We start from the raw sequence: 22,867 nt of genomic DNA on the forward strand, positions 1-22,867 counted from the left end.
ATAAATACACAATGAGTAACGATAACTTGGGTATATGCACGGGGTAAGTACCGATTCCATGTGCAGGGGTACGAGCTAATTGAGGCAGATACACTACCGGTCAAAATTTTTAGAACACCTACTCATTTAATGATTTTTCTGGTGTCTGAAAGTTATGGGGAAGCAAGCGAGTCGCTTGCGCGATGTGTAGCCTATGATCGAAGCCGAAGCCGGAATGGAGCTTGCCTGCCCACACTCAATGAAAAATATACACATACAAATGACAGCATACAAATGCACACAAACATTAACATCACACCTCCCCAAGTGCAAATACAAGTCACTGGGAATGTGAGTCCAAGTCACCAATGGTCGAGAAGGAGAGTCCAAGTCACCAATGGTCGAGAAGGCGAGTCCAAGTCACCAATGGTCGAGAAGGCGAATCCAAGTCACCAATGGTCAAGAAGGCGTGTCCAAGTCACCAATGGTCAAGAAGGCGTGTCCAAGTCACCAATGGTCAAGAAGGCAAGTCCAAGTCCGAGTCACCAATGGTCAAGTCCAAGTCGAGTCACAAGTCATGAAATTATATTCCTATCAACAATTTAGCTTTTATAATAAACTAATGTATTTGCAGTGTTACATATTGCATACCTGGATAAGAGGAACACCTATGTGAGAATGCTATTCATTGACTATAGCTCAGCGTTCAACACCATAGTGCCCTCCAAGCTCATCACTAAGCTAAGGTCCCTGGGACTGAACACCTCCCTCTGCAACTGAATCCTGGACTTCCTTACGGGCCGCCCTCAAGTGGTGAGGATAGGCAACAACACATCCGTCACACTGACCCTCAATACGGGGGCCCCTCGGGGGTGCGTGCTTAGTCCCCTCCTGTACTCCCTGTTCACCCACGACTGTGTGGCCGCGCACGACTCCAACATCATCATTAAGTTTGCTGACAACACAATGGTTGTTGGCCTGATCACCGATGACGAGGGAGGAGGTCAGTGACCTGGTATTGCAATCTCTCCCTCAAAGTCAGCAAGACAAAGGAGCTGATCGTAGACTACAGGAAACAGAGGGCCAAGCACGCCCCCATCCACATAGATGGAGCTGTAGTGGAGTGGTTTGAGATATTCAAGTTCCTAGGTGTCCACATCACCAAGAAATGATCATGGTCCACAAACACCAAAACAGTTGTGAAGAAGGTGGAATAACGTCTCTTCCCCCTCAGCAGGCTGAACATATTCGGTATGGGCCCTCAATCCTCAAAACGTTATATAGCTGCACCATTAAGAGCATATTGACTGGCTGCATCAATGCTTGGTATGGCAACTGCTAGGCATTCGTCCGCAAGGCGCCACAGAGGGTAGTGCGTATGGCCCCTGCCAACAAGGACCTCTATACCAGGCGGTGTCAGAGAAAGGCCCTAAACTGTCAAAGACTCCAGCCACCCAAGTCATAGACTGTTCTCTCAGCTACCACACGACAAGCGGTACTGATTCACCAAGTCTGGAACCAACAGGATCCTGAACGGCTTCTACCCCCAAGCCATAAGACTGCTAATAGGTTACTACTTGAGAAAAGGTTTACAAATATTTGGTTTTAAACATACTTAAGTATCAAAAGTAAATGTAATTGCTAAAATTTACTTAAGTATCAAAAGTAAAAGTGCAAATAATTTCACATTCTTTATATTAAGCAAACCAGATGGCACAATTTTCTTTTTTTTTTTTTTAGTTTACGTAGCCAAGGGCACATTCCAACACTCAGACATAATTTACAAATGAAGCATGTGTTTAGTGCGTCCGCCAGATCAGAGGCAGTAGGGATGATCAGGGATGTTCTCTTGATAAGTGGACCATTTTCCTGTCCTGCTAAGCATTTGAAATGTAACTACTTTTGGGAGTCAGGGAAAATGTATGGAGCAAAGAGTACATTATTTTCTTTAGGAATGTAGTGGAGTAAAAGTTGTCAAAAATATAAATAGTAAAGTACAGATACCAAAAAAAAATACTTTAAAGATTAAGAATATTTACTTAAGTACTTTACACCAGATGTCAGTTATAAATCCTAAAATCATTAGATTATTCTCGACTGCTTGAAATGCAGTGTACTGACCTTTTAATTCGTTTTCTGTTCCTAAACAAACCACACAGACACATCCATCAAGAAACAATGACAACACACGTAGCCTATCAATGTTGTTATGCTGAAGAAAACAAAAAGAACTGCTTACTTTAAAAGTGAAAGTAGGCCTTTAACTGTGGATATTCGATAAGATAATAAATGCCCGCCTTGGCATTCTCAAGCGTGTTGGAAACAATATTAGATATTACAGAATTGTGGTCAAGTCCTTCAGTTACTCACTTTAAGTTCCGCTTTATTTTACAACCAACCCAGCTAGCACATAATGTTCTGAGAACCATATGTTTCTTAGTTGGGAATTTCAGTAAGACTACTTCAGTATGTTTCCTACAGGTTTCCTCGTGGTTTTATGTAAGTCATGTTCTCAGAATGTTCAGAGAACATTAAGAAACAGCATTCTTCTGTGGGAATTTCAGTACTTCAACATAGTTTTTTTGCAGGTTTCCTCATGTTTCTATTTAAAGTCATGTTCTCAGAACATTCAGAAAACGTTCCACGAAAACCTTAGTAACATTCAAAAATAATTGTACTATTGTTATTCAAAAACATGTACACTAAACTCTATATCTTGTTACGTGTGTTCAGGTGTGTGGGCTGCACACATTAATTGGCCACACCTGATCTTAATGAGTGCTTGTTTCCATTGAAATGGGTTCCGTTTGAATAGACAAAAATATACGGCTTTGTATGAGTAAAAATAAAATTACACCGTAGCCCCTTCCTTTTGGCATAGTGGACAAATTCCATGGTTAAAGAACAGAAGATCTTTAGGTTCGAATCTCACTGAAGTGCCACCTATAAAAAATAAATGTGTTTGAGTGACTAATACCTATTCATTTCCATGTGTCCTGTCGGTGCTCTGAGTGCAAAACAAATAAACTAGGCTAGCAGTGTTATTGGAAGTATTATTGAAACATTCAATGAAACTTTTATGAAGTTATAAAAAAAAAACACTAATTTCCATTCTATAGTAAACCATAGTAAAACGTTCTCAGAAACTCAATGCAACCTAAAAATGAATGATCCCAGACAGGCGAAACTTTCCCTTCCATTCACAGAACATTTAAAAGTTAAGTTTTACCGGTCAGGAAACGTATGGCTTAGTTCCCAGAACTAATGGGGAAACCAAAACATACGTTCCAACAACTTCCAAGGAACCAAATGTGCTAGCTGGGAAGTGACACAAACGTAGCCAGACAATAAGCATATCCCAGTAAATAAGCGATGCCAATGTAAACAAAGTAACAACCTTCGATGTATACCTAATAATAACTCGGTATTCAATATCAAAGCGCAACTTTCCATCTCCATTTTACTACGTCGTCGTTGGGAAACTCACCTTTACAACTTGGGATATCCTATGAGGTATGCAGCTGCTGTCTCACGATCCCCAACACAGTAAAGTCCTCTGGAGTTTCTGTGTACTGTGACTAGATATTGTCCAGTCCTTTTGTGTAGTCCATTTGAAATCAGTTTTAATATAGGTCCACTCGGAGTGCGATGTCTGATGTCGCCCCTGTCTTCGCGCGGAGAGTAGGCACTGCACTGTATGGGGTAGACTAAACTATACCTAATCGAGATCAGTTTACTTCGAACAGCTCATTCCCCTCTCACCAGAATACAGTTTTATATCATCTCTAACTTGTCCTCTGGATATGATCTGTGGATAATATACTGTCGTACACTGAGTGCGCTCCACACGGAGCGCGGAAGCCACCTTCAGGATTAACCAGAAAAGCACACTTCATTCTGGGGTTCTTTTTTCTATCCGAACTGTCACTAAACTCAAACGTCAAAACCCCTTCCTGCACTTAACCCCTCTAGTAGGCCTATAAACTTAACTTTTATCTGGTAAATGTAGGGGCATATGTCTATCCTATTTAACTATACTGAACACACTTTATTTATGTTGTTTTCTTTGTGGCTAGCAATGTGCATTAACTGCTATAAATGCATAAAGATGGTATTTAACGAATTCGTTCATATGTATATATAGTGTGAGCAATTACCTACAAAATATAATCTTTATGATAACTTTTGTTAGGATGTACAAAACAATTGTAGGCCTAGGCTAATCTAACTATGGTTCTCAGTCAGAGTCGCATCCTCAGCTCAGCGGCTATTCGCCAACAAATAAACTTCCTCATACACCTCATACACTTCCTCTCCTCTCCGAAAATGAACCGACTTCCTTCATAACGCAACCCCGCCCGCCCGACTGACTGACAACACAAGACAACGAAGATCCATCCGCTCCTCGGGCGTCTGACCAATTCTGCCACAGAGAAGGAGAGGAGGAAGGACTATGTTAGGTGAGTTTTTGACCCAAGACTGCTTACTTATTATACCTAATCGGAAATGAATAGGCTGGGACTACTATAACTTTTAAACTGTGTAACGTAGCCTAATGCTGCAAGTTATTCTACAACAAATGTTGTCTGGCTTCCCATAAACTCTACTGGGTTTGACTCCGAGATGTCCAGCTTTCTGTCTGGAGCCTCTCCGTTATCATTTAGATGTTTGCTACAGGCTAGTGTCCGTTTTTATTTGTCTATGCCATGAGATTATAGGTTATTGTGTTTTACTCATAAGTAATTGATCGAGGGACCAACTACTCCCTAAGAATGTTGACATGTCTTCTACACTCACTTGTTTAGGGGTGTTCTGTGTGTGTGTGTGTGTGTGTGTGTGTGTATGTTTGTGTGGTTTTGAATCATCTGTATCATCTCCAATCACCAGAAACAGATGTGAAATCATTCATAGAATACTCACTCAGACAATCACACAGTTTGATGGTTTCATGTTATGTGGAAATTGAATTGAGAGTGAAATGACTGACTTTCCACCAAAATGTCCATAAACAATTGTCCTTGCACCACCCACCCTCCAATATGTATTATCTCTGTAATAATAATAATAGAGGGAGATATACAGGAGGGCAAACCTACTGTTTGAGTATGGTGGTGGTGGTATTTTCACACTTTACTAGTGTTTTCTCTACTCGGACAGTTGGTGTGGTTCGATACCTGAAACCTTTTGTGGGGTAGGAAGGAATGAGGGAATGAGGGGGGTAAGGAGGGAGGAAAAGAGGAAAGGAGGAAGGGAATATTGAGTTCTGTGTTTCGACAGCTGTTTGTCTGACAGCTCCTCAATGATTTTAACAGCCACCAAGAGGTGGTCATAACACACATTATAACATACTTATAACATATACACACCAACTAGTTGATGTCTGCCTAGACCACATACAAGATAAAGTACATACTTAAATTATATATAACCATTGTATATACAGTTGAAGTCGGGAGTTTACATACACTTAGGTTGGAGTCATTAAAACTCGTTTTTCAACCACTCCACACATTTCTTGTTAACAAATTATAGTTTTGGCAAGTCGGTTAGGACATCTACTTTGTGCATGGCACAAGTCATTTTTCCAACAATTGTTTACAGACAGATTATTTCACTTATAATTTACTGTATCACATTTCCAGTGGGTCAGAAGTTTACATACACTAAGTTGACTGTGCTTTTTAACAGCTTGGAAAATTCCAGAAAATTATGTCATGGCTTTAGAAGCTTCTGATAGGCTAATTGACATAATTTGAGTCATTTGGATATGTACCTGTGGATGTATTTCAATGCCTACCTTCAAACTCAGTGCCTCTTTGCTTGACATCATGGGGAAATCAAAGGAAATCAGCCAAGACCTCAGAAAAAAAATGTAGACCTCCACAAGTCTGGTACATCCTTGGGAGCAATTTCAAAATGCCTGAAGGTACCACGTTCATCTGTACAAACAATAGTACGCCAGTTTAAACACCATGGGACCACGCAGTCATCATACCACTCAGGAAGGAGACGCGTTCTGTCTCCTAGAGATGAACGTACTTTGGTGCGAAAAGTGCAAATCGATCCCAGAACAACAGCAAAGGATCTTGTGAAGATGCTGGAGGAAACAGATAAAAAAGTATCTATATCCACAGTAAAACGAGTCCTATATCGACATAACCTGAAAGGCCGCTCAGCAAGGAAGGAGCTACCGCTCCAAAACCTCCATACAAAAGCCAGACTACAGTTTGCAACTGCACATGGGGACAAAGATTGTACTTTTTGGAGAAATGTTCTCTGGTCTGACGAAACAAAAATAGAACTGTTAGTCACTTTGGATGAGTAAATGGTTGCTAAATGACCATATTGTTGTCGTGATAACCCACAGCTTATAGAGTAGACTCTGGCAACCGACCCAACTAGGCCTGTCCCTCAGGACATCTAGCCCTTCCTGTTTCACTTTCTCACACCGCTAGTTCACTCTCCTGGGGCCTTGCTTGTAAATGCTGTGAATGACACACACACACACGCACATTCTCGCTCGCGCACACATACACACACAATTATACACCAAACTGAGTACACACCAAAGTGGTAGTGCCCGGACTCGTGTTCTTTAAAAGTGAGCATTAACAGGCATACCAACATCATGCTGTCTCTACCTTATTCCCTTTATATTGCACTATTTTTGACCAGGACCCATAGGCACTATATTAGGGTGCCATTTGGGATGCATCATTTGTCGCTGCTTGTTATATGTTGCTGCTGTGAATACAAGCCTTTCAGTTCAGCCCTTATAGGAACAATCTGTAACTTTCATATCCAGTCTAAAGGTCTCTCTCTCTGAATGTTTATTCTCCTCTGTGTCTCTCTTCTTTCCACTCTGCATCCTCTCTCTCTCTCTCTCTCTCTCTCTTTCCTTCCCTCTCTCACTCTGACTGTAGCTTAGTGCTGCTGGTGACTGTTAGAGTGTGTAACATGCTGACTAGATCAGGTAGGAACCTGCATCCACGTGCGCCATTGTATGCATGTTGATTTTGTCCATCCACACCAGACGTGATCAAGACACGCAGGTTGAAATATCAAAATTAACTGACTCAACTGCACTATAAATACAAAAGTATGTGAACACCCCTTCAAATTGGTGGATTCGGCTATTTCAGACCCACCCGTTACTGACAGGTGTATAAAATCGAGCACACAAATCGTGTGTTCTCTACTCCGACAATTAATCCACAGACAAAAGGGGAAACATAGTTAGTTTCTAGTAATCTCTCCTCCGTCAGTCTTGTTGTTGTTGTTGTTCTTCTTCTTCTGTGGACTTTACATGGCAGTTGGCAACCAACTTTAAGATGCATTACCAGCACCAACTGGTTTGGAGTGTGGACCTCAGATTTGCTTTCAATCACCCACGTGGGTATATGCTCCTAAAAACCAGCGAGGAGATGGGAGAGCCAGGACTTGCAGTTTGGATGAAATTATTGAATAACAGGAATCAAGGTAAGACCCAAGTGCAGACTGTGTGAGTCTGTTTATTGAAACAAGAGGGCCGGCAAACGACAGGTCAAGGCAGGCAAGGGTCGATAATCCAGAGTAGAGGCCAAGGTACAGGACGGCAGGCAGGCTCAGAGTCAGGCAAGAGTCAAAAACCAGGAGGACGAGAAAAAGAGACACTAGGGAAAACAGGAGCTGAGACAAAATGCTGGTAGGCTTGAACAAACTGTAAAACATAGACAGAAAACACAGGTATAAATACCCAGGGGATAATGGGGAAGATGGGCGACACCTGGAGGGGGGTGGAGACAAGCACAAGGACAGGTGAAACAGATCAGGGCATGACAGAATAACATGTATGTGTCCATTTATTTTGCATCGCTCGCGCACCCACCACAGGCAGTGTGGTCAGCATGCCGACTAGACCAGGTAGGAACGTGCATCCACGTGCGTCATCGTGTGCATTTGTCCATCAACACCAGAAGCGATCAGGACACGCAGGTTGAAATATCAAAATGAACTCTGAACAACCTAAACTCAGCATGAAAATAAACGTCCTCTCACTGTCAACTGCGTTCATTTTCAGCAAACTTAACATGTGTAAATATTTGTATGAACATGACAAGATTCAACAGATGAGACATAAACTGAACAAGTTCCACAGACATGTGACTAACATAAATTAAACAATGTGTCCCTGAACAAAGGGGGGGTCAAAATCAAAGTAACAGTCAGTAACTGGTGTGGCCACCAGCTGCATTATGTACTGCAGCGCATCTCCTCCTCATGGACTGCACCAGATTTGCCAGTTCTTGCTGTGAGATGTTACCGCACTCTTCCACCAAGGCACCTGCAAGTTCCCGGACATCTCTGGGGGGAATGGCCCACCCTCCAATCCAACATGTCCCAGACGAGCTCAAAGGGATTTAGATCCAGGTTCTTCGCTGGCCATGGCAGAACACTGACATTCCTGTCTTGCAGGAAATCACACACAGAACGAGCAGTATGGCTAGTGGCATTATCATGCTGGAGGGTCATGTCAGGATGAGCCTGCAGGAAGGGTACCACATGAGGGAGGAGGATGTCTTCCCTGTAAAGCACAGCGTTGAGATTGCCTGCAATGACAACAAGCTCAGTCCGATGATGCTGTGACACACCGCCCCAGACCATGACGGACCCTCCACCTCCAAATCAATCCAGCTCCAGAGTACAGGCCTCGGTGTAATGCTCATTCCTTCAACGATAAACGCAAACACGATCATCACCCCTGGTGAGACAAAACCGCAACTCGTCAGTGAAGTGCACTTTTTGCCAGTCCTGTCTGGTCCATCGACGGTGGGTTTGTGACCATAGGCGACGTTGTTGCCGGTGATGTCTGTTGAGGACCTGCCTTACAACAGGCCTACAAGCCCTTAGTCCAGCCTCTCTCAGCCTACAGCCTTTTTGCTGAGTTTATATTAATTTGGGGACAGGTCAAAACGCATGAAACATTCATGGCCATTTAGCTAGCTTGCTGTTGCTAGCTAATTTGTCCTAGGATATAAACAGTGGGTTGTTATTTTACCTGAAATGCACAAGGTTTTCTACTCCGGCAATTAATCCACAGATTCTAGTCTCCTCATTCAGTCTTCTTTTTCATCTTCTTCTTCTTCTTTGGACTTTATATGGCCAACCAACTTTAAGGTGCATTACCACCACCAACTGGACTGGAGTCTGGACCTCAGTTCAGCTTTCAATCACCCATGTGGTTATATGCTCCTAAAAACTAATGAGATTGGAGAGGCGGGACTTGCAGCGCCTCAAGCGTCAAAATTAGAACCAAGTTCTATTTTAGCGTCTGGCTACGCAGACGCACATCCAAAACAGTTTGGATGAAATGATTGAATAACATGTATGTGTACATTTATTTTGCAACGCTCGCGCACCCAACGCGGGCGGTGTGGTCAGCATGTAAGGGAAGTGGAGTGGTAAAGTAACGTCCTGTCTTACTTCTCCTTTCATCTCTCTCTTTCGATGAAGTTGTAATCTGCGGTGAGGAGGACGTGTGAGATTCTGAGTGAGCTTCTTTAACACCTTATTCCTTATATGGGTCATTCTACACAAGTGGTGCACACTGGGGGTTGATTTCTTTCTCATTTATATCCTATTTTTCCCCAAACTTTCAGAGCACATATTTATCTTCCAACATATGTCAGGTAGACATATATATTACTTACACACTGTTTGTATTTGAAATATTTCCTTACCACCCCACCAAATTTGTCACTAGCAAAATGTTGTGAAAAAGCTGTAATAAAGGGAGAACTGCACAATGGGGATCATTTTGATTAACCTTATTTTACAGATTCATTGTACACATTGTATTTGAATACTAAATTAACAAAATAGTAAAAACAATTTTTAAACTGATTTTCAAAACCTTTACATTTGATTATGAGAATTATAATCACTTTTGTTCTATGTCAAATTTTCAATGTTGATTGTAAGAATCTGAAATTTGTTGATTGATTGACTTACTTATGCATCTAATTCATTATATTGTTAGACGTAATGGTTGGAACCTAAAACCCCAAACAGCAAGCAATGCAGGTGTAAAAGCATGGTGGCTAGCAAAAACTCCCATAGAATAATCACAGTGGTTGTCGAGGGTGCAACAGATAGAGAGAGAGTGAATACTTAAATTCACACAGGACATCAGATAAGACAGGAGAAATACTCCAGATATAACAGACTGACCCTAGCCCCCCGACACAAACTACTGCAGCATAAATACTGGAGGCTGAGACAGGAGGGGTCCGGAGACACGTGGCCCCATCTGACGATACCCCCGGATGGGGACAAACAGGCAGGGTATAACCCCACCCACTTTGCCAAAGCACAGCCCCCATACCACTAGAGGGATATCGTCAACCACCAACTTACCATCCTGAGACAAGGCCGAGTATAGCTCACAAAGATCTCCGCCATGGCACAACCCAAGGGGGGGCGCCAACCTTGACAGGAAGATCCCGTCATTGACTCAACCCACTCAAGTGACGCACCCCTCCTAGGGACGGCATGGAAGAGCATCAGTAAGCCAGTGACTCAACCCCTGTAATAGGGTTAGAGGCAGAGAATCCAATTGGAGAGAGGGGAACCGGCCAGGCAGAGACGGCAAGGGCGGTTCGTTGCCCCAGTGCCTTTCCGTTCACCTTCACACTAATGGGCCAGACTACACTCAAACATAGGACCTACTGAAGAGATGAGTCTCCAATAAAGACTTAAAGGTTGAGACCGAGTTTGCGTCTCTCACATGGGTAGGCAGACCATTCCATAAAAATGGAGCTCTATAGGAGAAAGCCCTGCCTCCAGCTGTTTGCTTAGAAATTCTAGGGACAATTAGGAGGCCTGCGTCTTGTGACCGTAGCGTACCTGTAGGTATGTACGGCAGGACCAAATCAGAGAGATAGGTAAGAGCAAGCCCATGTAATGCTTTGTAGGTTAGCAGTAAAAACCTTGAAATCAGCCCTTGCCTTGACAGGAAGCCAGTGTAGGGAGGCTAGCACTGGAGTAATATGATCAAATTGTTTGGTTCTAGTCAGGATTCTAGAAGCCGTATTTAGCACTAACTGAAGTTTATTTAGTGCTTTATCCGGTAGCCGGAAAGTAGAGCATTGCAGAAGTCTAACCTAGAAGTAACAAAAGCATGGATTTATTTTTCTGCATCATTTTTGGACAGAAAGTTTCTGATATATGCAATGTTACGTAGATGGAAAAAAGCTGTCCTTGAAACATGATATGTTCGTCAAAAGAGAGATCAGGGTGCAAAGAAACGCAGAAGTCCTTCACAGTTTTATTTGAGACGACTGTACAACCATTAAGATTAATTGTCAGATTCAACAGAAGATCTCTTTGTTTCTCAGGACCTAGAACATGCACCTCTGTTTTGTCCGAGTTTAAAAGTACAAAGTTTGCAGCCATCCACTTTCTTATGTCTGAAACACAGGCTTCTAGCGAGGGCCATTTTGGGGCTTCACCATGTTTCATTGAAATGTACAGCTGTGTGTCATCCGCATAGCAGTGAAAGTTAACATTATGTTCTCGAATGACATCCCCAAGAGGTAAAATATATAGTGAAAACAATAGTGGTCCTAAAACGAAACCTTGGGGAACAGTGAAATTTACAGTTGATTTGTCAGAGGACAAACCATTTACAGAGACAAACTGATATCTTTCTGACAGATAAGATCTAAACCAGGCCAGAAATTGTCCGTGTAGACCAATTTGGGTTTCCAATCTCTCCAAAAGAATGTGGTGATCGATGGTATCAAAAGCAGCACTAAGGTCTAGGAGCACGAGGTTCGATGCAAAGCCTCGGTCTGATGCCATTAAAAGGTAATTTACCACCTTCACAAGTGCAGTCTCAGTGCTATGATGGGGTCTAAGACCAGACTGAAGCATTTCGTATACATTTGTTTGTCTTCAGGAAGGCAGTGAGTTGCTGCGCTACAGCCTTTTCTAAAATTTTTGAGAGGAATGGGAGATTCGATATAGGCCGATAGTTTTTTATATTTTCTGGGTCAAGGTTTGGCTTTTTCAAGAGAGGCTTTATTACTGCCACTTTTAGTGAGTTTGGTACACATCCGGTGGATAGAGAGCCGTTTATTATGTTCAACATAGGAGGGCCAAGCACAGGAAGCAGCTCTTTCAGTAGTTTAGTTGGAATAGGGTCCAGTATGCAGCTTGAAGGTTTAGAGGCTATGATTATTTTCATCATTGTATCAAGAGATATAGTACTTAAACACTTGAGTGTCTCTCTTGATCCTTGGTCCTAGCAGAGTTGTGCAGACTCAGGACAACTGATTTCATATGTTCTCATGTTCTGAGCAAGGAACTTAAACGTTAGCTTACATGGCACATATTGCACTTTTACTTTCTTCTCCAACACTTTGTTTTTGTATTATTTAAACCAAATTGAACATGTTTCATTATTTATGAGGCTATTGATGTATTATATTAAGTTAAAATAAGTGTTAATTCAGTATTGTTGTAATTGTCATTATTACAAATACTTTTTTATTTAATCATTTTTTTAATCGGCCGATTAAATCGGTATCGGCTTTTTTTTTTGTCCCTCCAATAATCGGTATCGGCGTTGAAAAATCATAATCGGTCGACCTCTAGTAGGTTAGCAGTAAAACCTTGAAAACAGCAGTTGCCTTTAAAGGCACTTGCCTCTAAATGTTTTGAGAGGAATGGGAGATTCGATATAGGCCGATTTTAGTTTTTGATATTTTCTGGTTTGGCTTTTTCAAGAGAGGCTTTATATCTGCCAACATGAAGTTTAGGAGTCTGGGTTTTTATTTTTATTTGGTGGGGGGGGGGGGGACCTCTTTCAATGTAATAATAGAAGAACTCAACATATTCTATTGAAATAATAGTGTTAAAAAAACCTTTTTAACATGAAGTTTAGGAGTTTGGGGCAGCCATCTCTTAATAGCAATAGGTGTTTTAACAATGACTTTGACCTATATTAATTTAACAATATGTTTGTTATTTATTTCCTTACAACCTAGAATTAAAATATATTTTTTGGAGGGTTTGTATCATTAGACTTACACAACATGCCTACCACTTTGAAGATGCAAAATATTTTTTTGTGTGAAACAAACGAGAAATAAGACAAAAAAAGTGAAAACTTGGGCGTGCATAACTATTCACCTCCCCCAAATTCAATAGTTTGTAGAGCCATCTTTTGCAGCAATTACAGCTGCAAGTCTCTTGGGGTATGTCTCTATAAGCTTGGCACATCTAGCCACTGGGATTTTTGCCCATTCTTCAAGGCAAAACTGCTCCAGCTCCTTCAAGTTGAACAGCAATTTTTAAGTCATACCACAGATTCTCAATTGGATTGAGGTCTTGGCTTTGACTAGGCCATTCCAAGACATTTAAATGTTTCCCATCAAACCACTAGAGTGTTGCTTTAGCAAGATGCTTAGGGTCATTGTCCTGCTGGAAGGTGAACATCCGTCCCTGTCTCAAATCTCTAGAAGACTGAAACAGGTTTCCCTCAAGAAACCCTGCATTTAGCGCCATCCATCATTCCTTAAATTCTGACCAGTTTCCCTGTCCCTGCCAATGAAAAACACCCCCACAGCATGATGCTGCCACCACCATGCTTCACTGTGGGGATGGTGTTCTCGGGGTGATGAGAGGTGTTGGGTTTGCACCAGAATAGGGTTTTTCTTGATGGCCAAAAAACTCACTTTTAGTCTCATCTGACCAGAGTACCTTCTTCCATATGTTTGGGGAGTCTCCCACATGCCTTTTGGCGAACACAAAAGTGTTTGCTTATTTTGTTCTGGACACTCTTCCCTAAAGCCCAGCCCTGTGGAGTGTACGGCTTAAAGTGGTCCTATGGACAGATACTCCAATCTCCGTTGTGGAGCTTTGCAGCTCCTTCAGGGTTATCTTTGGTCTCTTTGTTGCCTCTCTGATTAATGCCCTCCTTGCCTGGTCCGTGAGTTTTGGTGGGCGGCCCGCTCTTGGCAGGTTTGTTGTGGTGCCATATTCGTTCCATTTTTGAATAATGGATTTAATGGTGCTCTGTGGGATATTCAAAGTTTATGATCTTGTTTTATAACACAACCCTGATCTGTACTTCTCCACAACTTTGTCCCTGACCTGTTTGGAGAGCTCCTTGGTCTTCATGGTGCCGCTTGCTTGGTGGTGCCCCTTGCTTAGTGGTGTTGCAGGGAGTGAATACTTTTGCAAGGCACTGTAGTGCACTACTTTTGATGAGTTAGGGCTGTGTAGTAAAAAAGCTCACAGGGCTCTGGTCAAAAGTAGTGCACTGTATAGGGAATAGGTGACATTTGGGATGCAACCAATTAGTGGGAAAATTGCAGAACTGACCTTAGATCAGCATTATGGGGAAACGTAATCCTTCTCCACATGATTAGCAGAAGACCAGTGGGCCAGGGTCCCACCTAGTGGATAGTGATTGACAGGCATGAAACCCCAGCCAGAAGGGATGTTCTGATTGGTCTGCAGGCTACAGTGACCTCAGTGGGTCACACCCCAAGTGGAGGTGGGGCTGACTGCCTGTTTCCCTGGAGTCTGGGTGGAGTCACTGTATCTAAACATCTGGACAGACAGAGAGACAGAGAGACAGAGAGACAGAGAGAGAGACAGACAGACAGACAGACAGACAGACAGACAGACAGACAGACAGACAGACAGACAGACAGACAGACAGACAGACAGACAGACAGACAGACAGAGAGAGAGAGATATACAGAGATCGAGAGGGAGATGGGGAGAGCGAGATAGATAGAGACAGAAACATACAGACAAAGCAAGAAAGAGATAGACATGAGTCTGTATCTCATGTAAAGTAAATCATTCTATTTTATACGTTTGCGCTCTATGGGAGGATGTTGCTCAGTATGTGTGTTTGTGTGTTCCATAGAGCTGAAGCCCATTGGCTGAACCCAGGATAACATCTTTGTTTTGTTTGGATCCCGTTTCCTTGTGTACTCTTCATTTCCATAAACACTCTCGGTCTCTCCGTCTCACTGTGTCTGTCTCTCGGTCTGTGTCTCTCTCTTTGTGTTTGTTCTCTTTCTCTATCACTCTGTCTGTCTGTCTGTCTGTCTGGGTCTCTGTCTGTTTCTCTCTCTCTCACTGTCTGTCTGTATTGGTCTCTGTCTGTCTCACTGCGTCTGTCTCTCGGTCTGTTTCTGTCTTTCTTTGTGTCTGTTTTCTTTCTCTATATCTCTGTCTGTCTGTCTGTCTCACTGTGTCTGTTCTCTCTCTCTCTCTCTGTCTGTCTGTCTCTTGGTCTCTGGCCGTCTGTCTGTATCTCTAATCTCTTTCATATTTAAATTAAAATGTAATATGCTTTAGTGGCATGACTGTCAATGTCTCCAAAGCGAAGTGATACACATAACAATAATGAAAACAACAGCGACAACAATAAGAATAGTAGCTATAATACTAAATGACATGACTGTGTCTCTGTCTGTTTCTCTGTATGTCTCTTTCTCTCTCGTCTCCTTTGGTGTCTGTTTTCGCTTTGTCCTGAACTAAAAAACATGCCCAATGAAGAATCTCTATTGAAAGTGCTTTTTAGTCCAGGACAAGGCTTAATCTGTGTCTGGGAAAACCGTCCCTTCATGTCTGGTTCCTTTACAGTCCTCTAACCCTCAGCTGTTTACTGATACGTAGGTATATACGCATGATCTGTAACCCCCCACGATGCAGTACTTTCACCCATCCAATCTTCCTATGCAAATCTGTCTATGCAAATAAAATCAGCTAGTAGGGGCTAGAGTAGTGCTTCCCAATCCTGGTACTGGGAACCCTAAGAGGTGCACAATGTCGTTGATTTGTTACTTCTAGGGAAATATCTAGAATGTGCATCTGTTTGGGTTCCCAGGACCAGGATTGGGAGACACTGGGCTAGGGGAAGGGTGAAGGAACCGAAATAGAACGGGGCCTAAATGTGTGGTATGTCTGTGTGTTCCATCAGGTTGCTGAGGGTGAGAGGTGAGAGTTGAAGGGTCGGCAGCGCAGCAGGCATGCAGAGCATTAAGTGTGTAGTGGTGGGCGACGGTGCCGTAGGGAAGACCTGTCTGCTCATCTCCTACACAACTGGAGCCTTCCCTAAGGAATATATACCCACCGTGTTTGACAATTATAGCAGCCAGGTACTGTGTATGAGTTTGTTTGTGTATGTACAGTGGGGCAAAAAGTATTTAGTCAGCCACAAATTGTGCAAGTTCTCCCACTTAAAAAGATGAGAGAGGCCTGTAATTTTCATCATAGGTACATTTCAACTATGACAGACAAAATGAGAGAAAAAAAATCCAGAAAATCACATTGTAGGATTTTTTATGAATTTATTTGCAAATTATGGTGGAAAATAAGTATTTGGTCACCTACAAACAAGCAACATTGCTGGCTCTAACAGACCTGTAACTTCTTCTTTAAGAGGCTCCTCTTGTCCTCCACTCGTTACCTGTATTAATGGCACCTGTTTGAACTTGTTATCAGTATAAAAGACACCTGTCCACAACCTCAAACAGTCACACTCCAAACTCCACTATGGCCAAGACCAAAGAGCTGTCAAAGGACACCAGAAACAAAATTGTAGACCTGAACCAGGCTGGGAAGACTGAATCTGCAATAGGTAAGCAGCTTGGTTTGAATAAATCAACTGTGGGAGCAATTATTAGGAAATGGAAGACATACAAGACCACTGATAATCTCCCTCGAACTGGGGCTCCACGCAAGATCTCACCCCATGGGGTCAAAATGATCACAAGAACAGTGAGCAAAAATCCCAGAACCACACGGGGGGACCTAGTGAATGACCTGCAGAGAGCTGGGACCAAAGTAACAAAGCCTACCATTAGTAACACACTACGCCGCCAGGGACTCAAATCCTGCAGTGCCAGACGTATCCCCCTGCTTAAAGCCAGTACATGTCCAGGCCCATCTGAAGTTTGCTAGAGAGCATTTGGATGATCCAGAAGAAGATTGGGAGAATGTCATATGGTCAGATGAAACCAAAATATAACTTTTTGGTAAAAACTCAACTCGTCGTGTTTGGAGGACAAAGAATGCTGAGTTGCATCCAAAAAACACCATACCTACTGTGAAGCATGGGGGTGGAAACATCATGCTTTGGGGCTGTTTTTCTGCAAAGGGACCAGGACAACTGATCCGTGTAAAGGAAAGAATGAATGGGGCCATGTATCGTGAGATTTTTTGTGAAAACCTCCTTCCATCAGCAAGGGCATTGAAGATGAAACGTGGCTGGGTCCTTCAGCATGACAATGATCCCAAACACACCGCCCAGGCAACGAAGGAGTGGCTTCGTAAGAAGCATTTCAAGGTCCTGGAGTGGCCTAGCCAGTCTCCAGATCTCAACCCCATAGAAAATCTTTGGAGGGAGTTGAAAGTCCGTGTTGCCCAGCAACAGCCCCAAAACATCACTGCTCTAGAGGAGATCTGCATGGAGGAATGGGCCAAAATTCCAGCAACAGTGTGTGAAAACCTTGTGAAGACTTACAGAAAACGTTTAACCTCTGTCATTGCCAACAAAGGGTATATAACAAAGTATTGAGATAAACTTTTGTTATTGACCAAATACTTATTTTCCACCATAATTTGCAAATAAATTCATTAAAAATCCTACAATGTGATTTTCTGGATTTTTTTCTCTCATTTTGTCCGTCATAGTTGAAGTGTGATGAAAATTACAGACCTCTCTAGTCTTTTTAAGTGGGAGAACTTGCACAATTGGTGGCTGACAATTGGTGGCTAAATACTTTTTTGTCCCATTGTATGTATGTGTTTTTACACGTGTAGGTGTGTGTGTTTATACCTGCCTGCATGTGTTGTGTGTGTGTCTATTTACTTCCCTCTGTGTGCATTTACATCCCTGTGTGTGTATCATACACCTGTGTGTTCTTACACCTGTGTTTCTGTGTGTGTTTTCTTACCCCTGTGTGTGTGTTCTTACAACGGTGTGTGTGTGTTCTTACCCATGTGTGTGTTCTTACCCCTGTGTTTCTGTGTGTATGTGTGTTTACCCCGGTGTTTCTATGTGTGTGTGTGTTTACCCCTGTGTTTCTGTGAGTGTGTTCTTACCCCTGTGTTTCTGTGTGTGTGTTCTTACCCCTGTGTTTCTGTGTGTGTGTTCTTACCCCTGTGTTTCTGTGTGTGTTTACTTACCCCTGTGTTTCTGTGTGTGTTCTTACCCATGTGTGTGTGTCTTACCCCTGTGTGTGTTTGTGTCTTACCCCTGTGTTTCTGTGTGTGTGTGTTCTTACCCCTATGTGTTTGTTTCTTACCCCTGTGTTTGTGTGTGTTCTTACCCCTGTGTGTGTTCTTACCCCTGTGTGTGTGTTCTTACCCCTGTGTGTGTGTTTTAGGTGACAGTAGACGGGCGCTCCATCAGTCTGAACCTGTGGGACACGGCAGGTCAGGAGGAGTATGACCGTCTGAGGACCCTGTCCTACCCTCAGACCAACATCTTCATCATCTGCTTCTCCATCTCCAGCCCCGCTTCCTATGAGAACGTCAAACACAAGTGGCACCCAGAGGTCAGTGTGTGTGTGTTTGTCTGTGGGTTTATTACATTGTGTGTGTGTGTGTGTATGTAAATGTCTGTGTGTTTACACATGTATGTGTGTGTACCCACAGGTGTCCCACCACTGCCCCGGTGTGCCTGTCCTCCTGGTAGGCACTAAGAGCGACCTGCGTAACGATGAGGAGACCCAGCGCAAGCTGAAGGAGCAGAGCCAATCTCCTGTCACTCATCACCAGGGGGCGGGACTGGCCCGTCAGATCCAAGCCGCCCGCTACCTGGAGTGTTCCGCCCTCAACCAGGATGGGATCAAAGACGTGTTCGCTGAGGCCGTCCGAGCCTTCCTCAACCCCCAGCACACCACCAGCAAGAGGTCCTGTAGGCTACTGTAGAGAGAGAGAGAGAGAGAGAGAGAGAGAGAGAGAGAGAGAGAGAGAAAGAGTAAAGGAGGGGTAAAAAAGACTGATGTTTGCTGAGGCCATCCAAGCCTTCCTCGACCCCCAGCACACCACCAGCAAGAGGTCAAGAAGGGGAAAGAAGGGTGGTTAGCTAGATGAAGAGACAGAAGGGGGTGGGCAGTTGAAACTGAAAAACTTACTGCAACAATGGAAATAATAAGAATGTACATGACTATGGTAGAATAATTCAGTTACATGTAAATATGACAGGAGAACAGTATTCTCTTTTCCCCCAGTGACCGACGAGCCTTACTATTGGGAAGAGGGAGGGGCAACTGCACTCTGCAAATGACGAATTACAGTGATCTGTTATCATGGACACTTGGGCAGTTCTGATAGGCCAGAGCAGTGTCACTCAACGGCTTTACCAGAGACTGATTGGTCTGTGATGGTGGCGTCTACTTTCTCTTCCCACTCCTTGACCCTAGTCTCTTTTCCTCTTATTCCAGTTTTAGAGCTCAGTAGAAACCCAACTAAAGCATATGTAAAGCATATTGAGAAAAATCATGATGAGCCATGCCTCTTTCAATTCCCAGAAAAGAGCCTTTAATATTTGTTTGTTTGTAAATCAAAAATGTGCCTTGTGTGTTGACGCTGGCTGCCTCTGTTCAGGCCAGAGGTTAGAGGTCGCAGATGAAGCTGGGGAGCTGAGAGGTTGTGTCCCAAAAGTTGTGAAACCTTTTTTCCACGACCGCTGATCTTCCTTCATATCTTCCCTTATATCATAATCATTCGCAAGGAGATTCCTGCAAAAATATTATTTGAAGTTGTATACTACGAAGCAAGCTAGATCTACTCAGGCTTTTATAACGCTAGCCAGCTTCAGTTAGCGTCACATTCCAGATCAGGCTTTTATGAAGTTAGCCTACTTCAATTAGCTTCACATTCCAGATCAGGCTTTTATGAAGCTAGCCTACTTCAATTAGCTTCACATTCCAGATCAGGGTTTTATGAAGCTAGCCTACTTCAATTAGCTTCACATTCCAGATCAGGGTTTTATGAAGCTAGCCTACTTCAATTAGCTTCACATTCCAGATCAGGCTTTTATGAAGCTAGCCTACTTCAATTAGCTTCACATTCCATATCAGGCTTTTATGAAGCTAGCCTACTTCAATTAGCTTCACATTCCAGATCAGGGTTTTATGAAGCTAGCCTACTTCAATTAGCTTCACATTCCAGATCAGGGTTTTATGAAGCTAGCCTACTTCAATTAGCTTCACATTCCAGATCAGGCTTTTATGAAGTTAGCCTACTTCAATTAGCTTCACATTCCAGATCAGGGTTTTATGAAGCTAGCCTACTTCAATTAGCTTCACATTCCAGATCAGGGTTTTATGAAGCTAGCCTACTTCAATTAGCTTCACATTCCAGATCAGGCTTTTATGAAGCTAGCCTACTTCAATTAGCTTCACATTCCAGATCAGGCTTTTATGAAGCTAGCCTACTTCAGTTAGCGTCACATTCCAGATCAGGCTTTTATGAAGCTAGCCTACTTCAGTTAGCGTCACATTCCAGATCAGGCTTTTATGAAGCTAGCCTACTTCAATTAGCTTCACATTCCAGATCAGGGTTTTATGAAGCTAGCCTACTTCAATTAGCTTCACATTCCAGATCAGGGTTTTATGAAGCTAGCCTACTTCAATTAGCTTCACATTCCACATCAGGCTCGTACTACTACGGTGGATATTGCTCTTCCGCCTGCCGCTAACTCTAGCAGGCTGGTTACTGCGCGTGCATGTAGCACATGGCTAGTCGAATGCCAAACTCGTCATTGAGACAATGCTGAAACGTCAATCTATGGGCGAGTCAGTGCCACACTATGATTTGTGCCGAAATTTAGAAGTGCCATCTTTATTTGATTACTTATCGTTAATTCTAAGTTTGTTGTGCTTTTGTGTGCTCATCAATGCACGAGCACCTTCTGTAGAACAGCTTGTTGCGTTGTGGCCACAGACATATAATCCATAGCAGGGTTTTGGAACCTCTAAACCTGGCAATTTGACTGTAACCTAACATAGCAGGCATAAAAGAAACACCTGAAACTAGATCCCCTACATACTGGTCTTGACGAGAAGAAAAAGGTCATTTTCTGCACTGTTCAACCAATCCAGTTAATATGGAGGAGGTGTTAAGATGGGGTGTCATGCTGTTAATGTCTGAAAGCAGAAGTCGCGCCACAGGCTCTTTTTCCATTTCCCCTGAAAACCAGCACATCCAGTTGTTGGGGACTCAACAGAGGCTACATACACTAGCAATGGCTGCCAGTCTTCACTTGAATGGGAACTGCCATCTATGGATTATGGTTGGTTGCCTTTCGCAAATTTCAAAATACAATTGCACAAAAAAACATACCGTTTGGAAAGCAAGTACTGTCATTACTAAATGTGTCATGTGATAGGTGTTAAAAATATATATATTTACACACAAAAAACATTTTATTAATATATTTAACCAATCGTCTTCCTCAAATGAAGGGGGTAATGACCCAATCTTTGCGAGAGGGAGGGTATCTGATTTCATTGGTCCTCATGGCTCAGACACTTCATTCAGGATAAATGGAGTTAGTCCTGAGTTAGCCTTCAGGTTAGACACAGCTTGAGTCCAGTCTCTTTGCTACAGGAAGTAATCCTTCTACTGAGGTTCACAATGAGACAGAGAGCCATTTCCACTTCCCCCCTCACTTCCTGTCTGCCTGTATACCTTCCAGACCATTCCAACAGTAGAATCTTTAGACCACCCTTGCCCCCCCCCTTTTCATCTGCTCTTCTCCCCTCCCTCACCTCTCCTTTCCCCTATTCTCATACCCTCTGCCTCCACCTCTCCTCACCCTCTCTCCTCTTTCCCCACATCTCCTACCCTCTGCCTCCAGTCCGTTCCTATCCTCCTCTTTCCCCACCTCTCCTTTCCACTGTTCTCCTACCCTCTGCCCCCACTCCCTGTTCCTTTCACTCTCTCTCCTCTTTCCCCACATCTCCTACCCTCTGCCTCCACTCCGTTCCTATCCTCCTCTTTCCCCACCTCTCCTTTCCCCTGTTCTCCTACCCTCTGCCCCCACTCCCTGTTCCTTTCCCCACCTCTCCTTTCCACTGTTCTCCTACCCTCTGCCCCCACTCCCTGTTCCTTTCACTCTCTCTCCTCTTTCCCCACATCTCCTACCCTCTGCCTCCACTCCGTTCCTATCCTCCTCTTTCCCCACCTCTCCTTTCCCCTGTTCTCCTACCCTCTGCCCCCACTCCCTGTTCCTTTCCCCACCTCTCCTTTCCCCTGTTCTCCTACCCTCTGCCTCCACTCCCTGTTCCTTTCCTCACCTCTCCTTTCCCCTGTTCTCCAACCCCATGCCTCCCCTCACCTCTTAACGTTACTTCCTTCTCCTCCCCTCCCCATTATATTCCACAAGGGCTGTGCTTGAAAGTCATTTATGTATAATATTTATCAAATCTGTAATGTAATATGTGTTTAACATGATTGAATATATATATATTTTTAAAATATTTCAGTGACCATGCAATGTTAAAAAAGTCAAATGCCAGGCATTGTGTAAACTGAGAAAATTTAACATTCAGACTGTCTTAATTTGATATAAACTGAGAATAAAATCATGTTATAATCCTGACCGCCATCCTGTCTTTTACAATATTGGAGTCAGAAAGATATATTCTAATTCAACTTCTATGGTTGGATTTTTTTAAAGTAATTTTTAGTGAGTATGTGTGTCTCTCTACTTTTTACTCCAAACCCTTCAGTTTAAGGCCCAACCTGTCCAGTCTTACTTTACCTACTCTAAGAACCCTAATCTCTCATGGACATATGCACATAACATAAACAGCAGTAGCATCTGGCGACAGAGTGGGATGCAAAGACTATACAGATTTTTTGACAC

The 22,867-nt window shown here is 43.1% G+C and overlaps 2 protein-coding genes across 11 annotated transcripts in view; one reads left to right on the forward strand and one right to left on the reverse strand.

Annotated features, from left to right (window-relative positions):
• Positions 1–4,220, reverse strand: part of LOC110490120 (stromal interaction molecule 1) — a 106,102-nt gene extending 101,882 nt beyond the window's left edge. For 2 of the 6 annotated variants that reach the window (XM_036944419.1, XM_036944417.1), the window contains exon 1: positions 2,101–3,063. In XM_036944419.1, the coding sequence (XP_036800314.1) occupies positions 2,101–2,144 (44 nt within the window). In that variant the 5' untranslated portion in view covers positions 2,145–3,063. Of the gene's footprint in view, positions 1–2,100; positions 3,064–3,466 lie in introns of those variants that run through there. The other 4 variants (XM_036944418.1, XM_021563300.2, XM_021563301.2 and 1 more) reach the window with 4 other exon arrangements.
• A 70-nt stretch (positions 4,221–4,290) lies between these two features.
• On the forward strand, positions 4,291–21,805 carry LOC110490121 (rho-related GTP-binding protein RhoG). 5 transcript variants are annotated; one of them, XM_036944423.1, is made up of 7 exons: positions 4,309–4,439; positions 6,903–6,952; positions 7,293–7,458; positions 15,965–16,142; positions 18,375–18,545; positions 18,646–18,919; positions 18,954–21,805. In XM_036944423.1, coding segments are annotated over exons 4-7 (576 nt in total). In that variant the 5' UTR covers positions 4,309–4,439; positions 6,903–6,952; positions 7,293–7,458; positions 15,965–16,013; the 3' UTR covers positions 18,956–21,805. The 5 variants fall into 5 exon arrangements, with proteins under 5 accessions (XP_036800316.1, XP_021418978.1, XP_036800318.1 ...); XM_036944422.1 differs by lacking the exon at positions 7,293–7,458; XM_036944421.1 differs by lacking the exons at positions 6,903–6,952; positions 7,293–7,458 and having other exon boundaries at positions 4,291–4,439.
• The last annotated feature ends 1,062 nt before the right edge of the window (positions 21,806–22,867 follow it).

This window comes from Oncorhynchus mykiss, chromosome 15 (assembly GCF_013265735.2).
Source record: "Oncorhynchus mykiss isolate Arlee chromosome 15, USDA_OmykA_1.1, whole genome shotgun sequence".
NCBI lineage: Eukaryota > Metazoa > Chordata > Actinopteri > Salmoniformes > Salmonidae > Oncorhynchus > Oncorhynchus mykiss.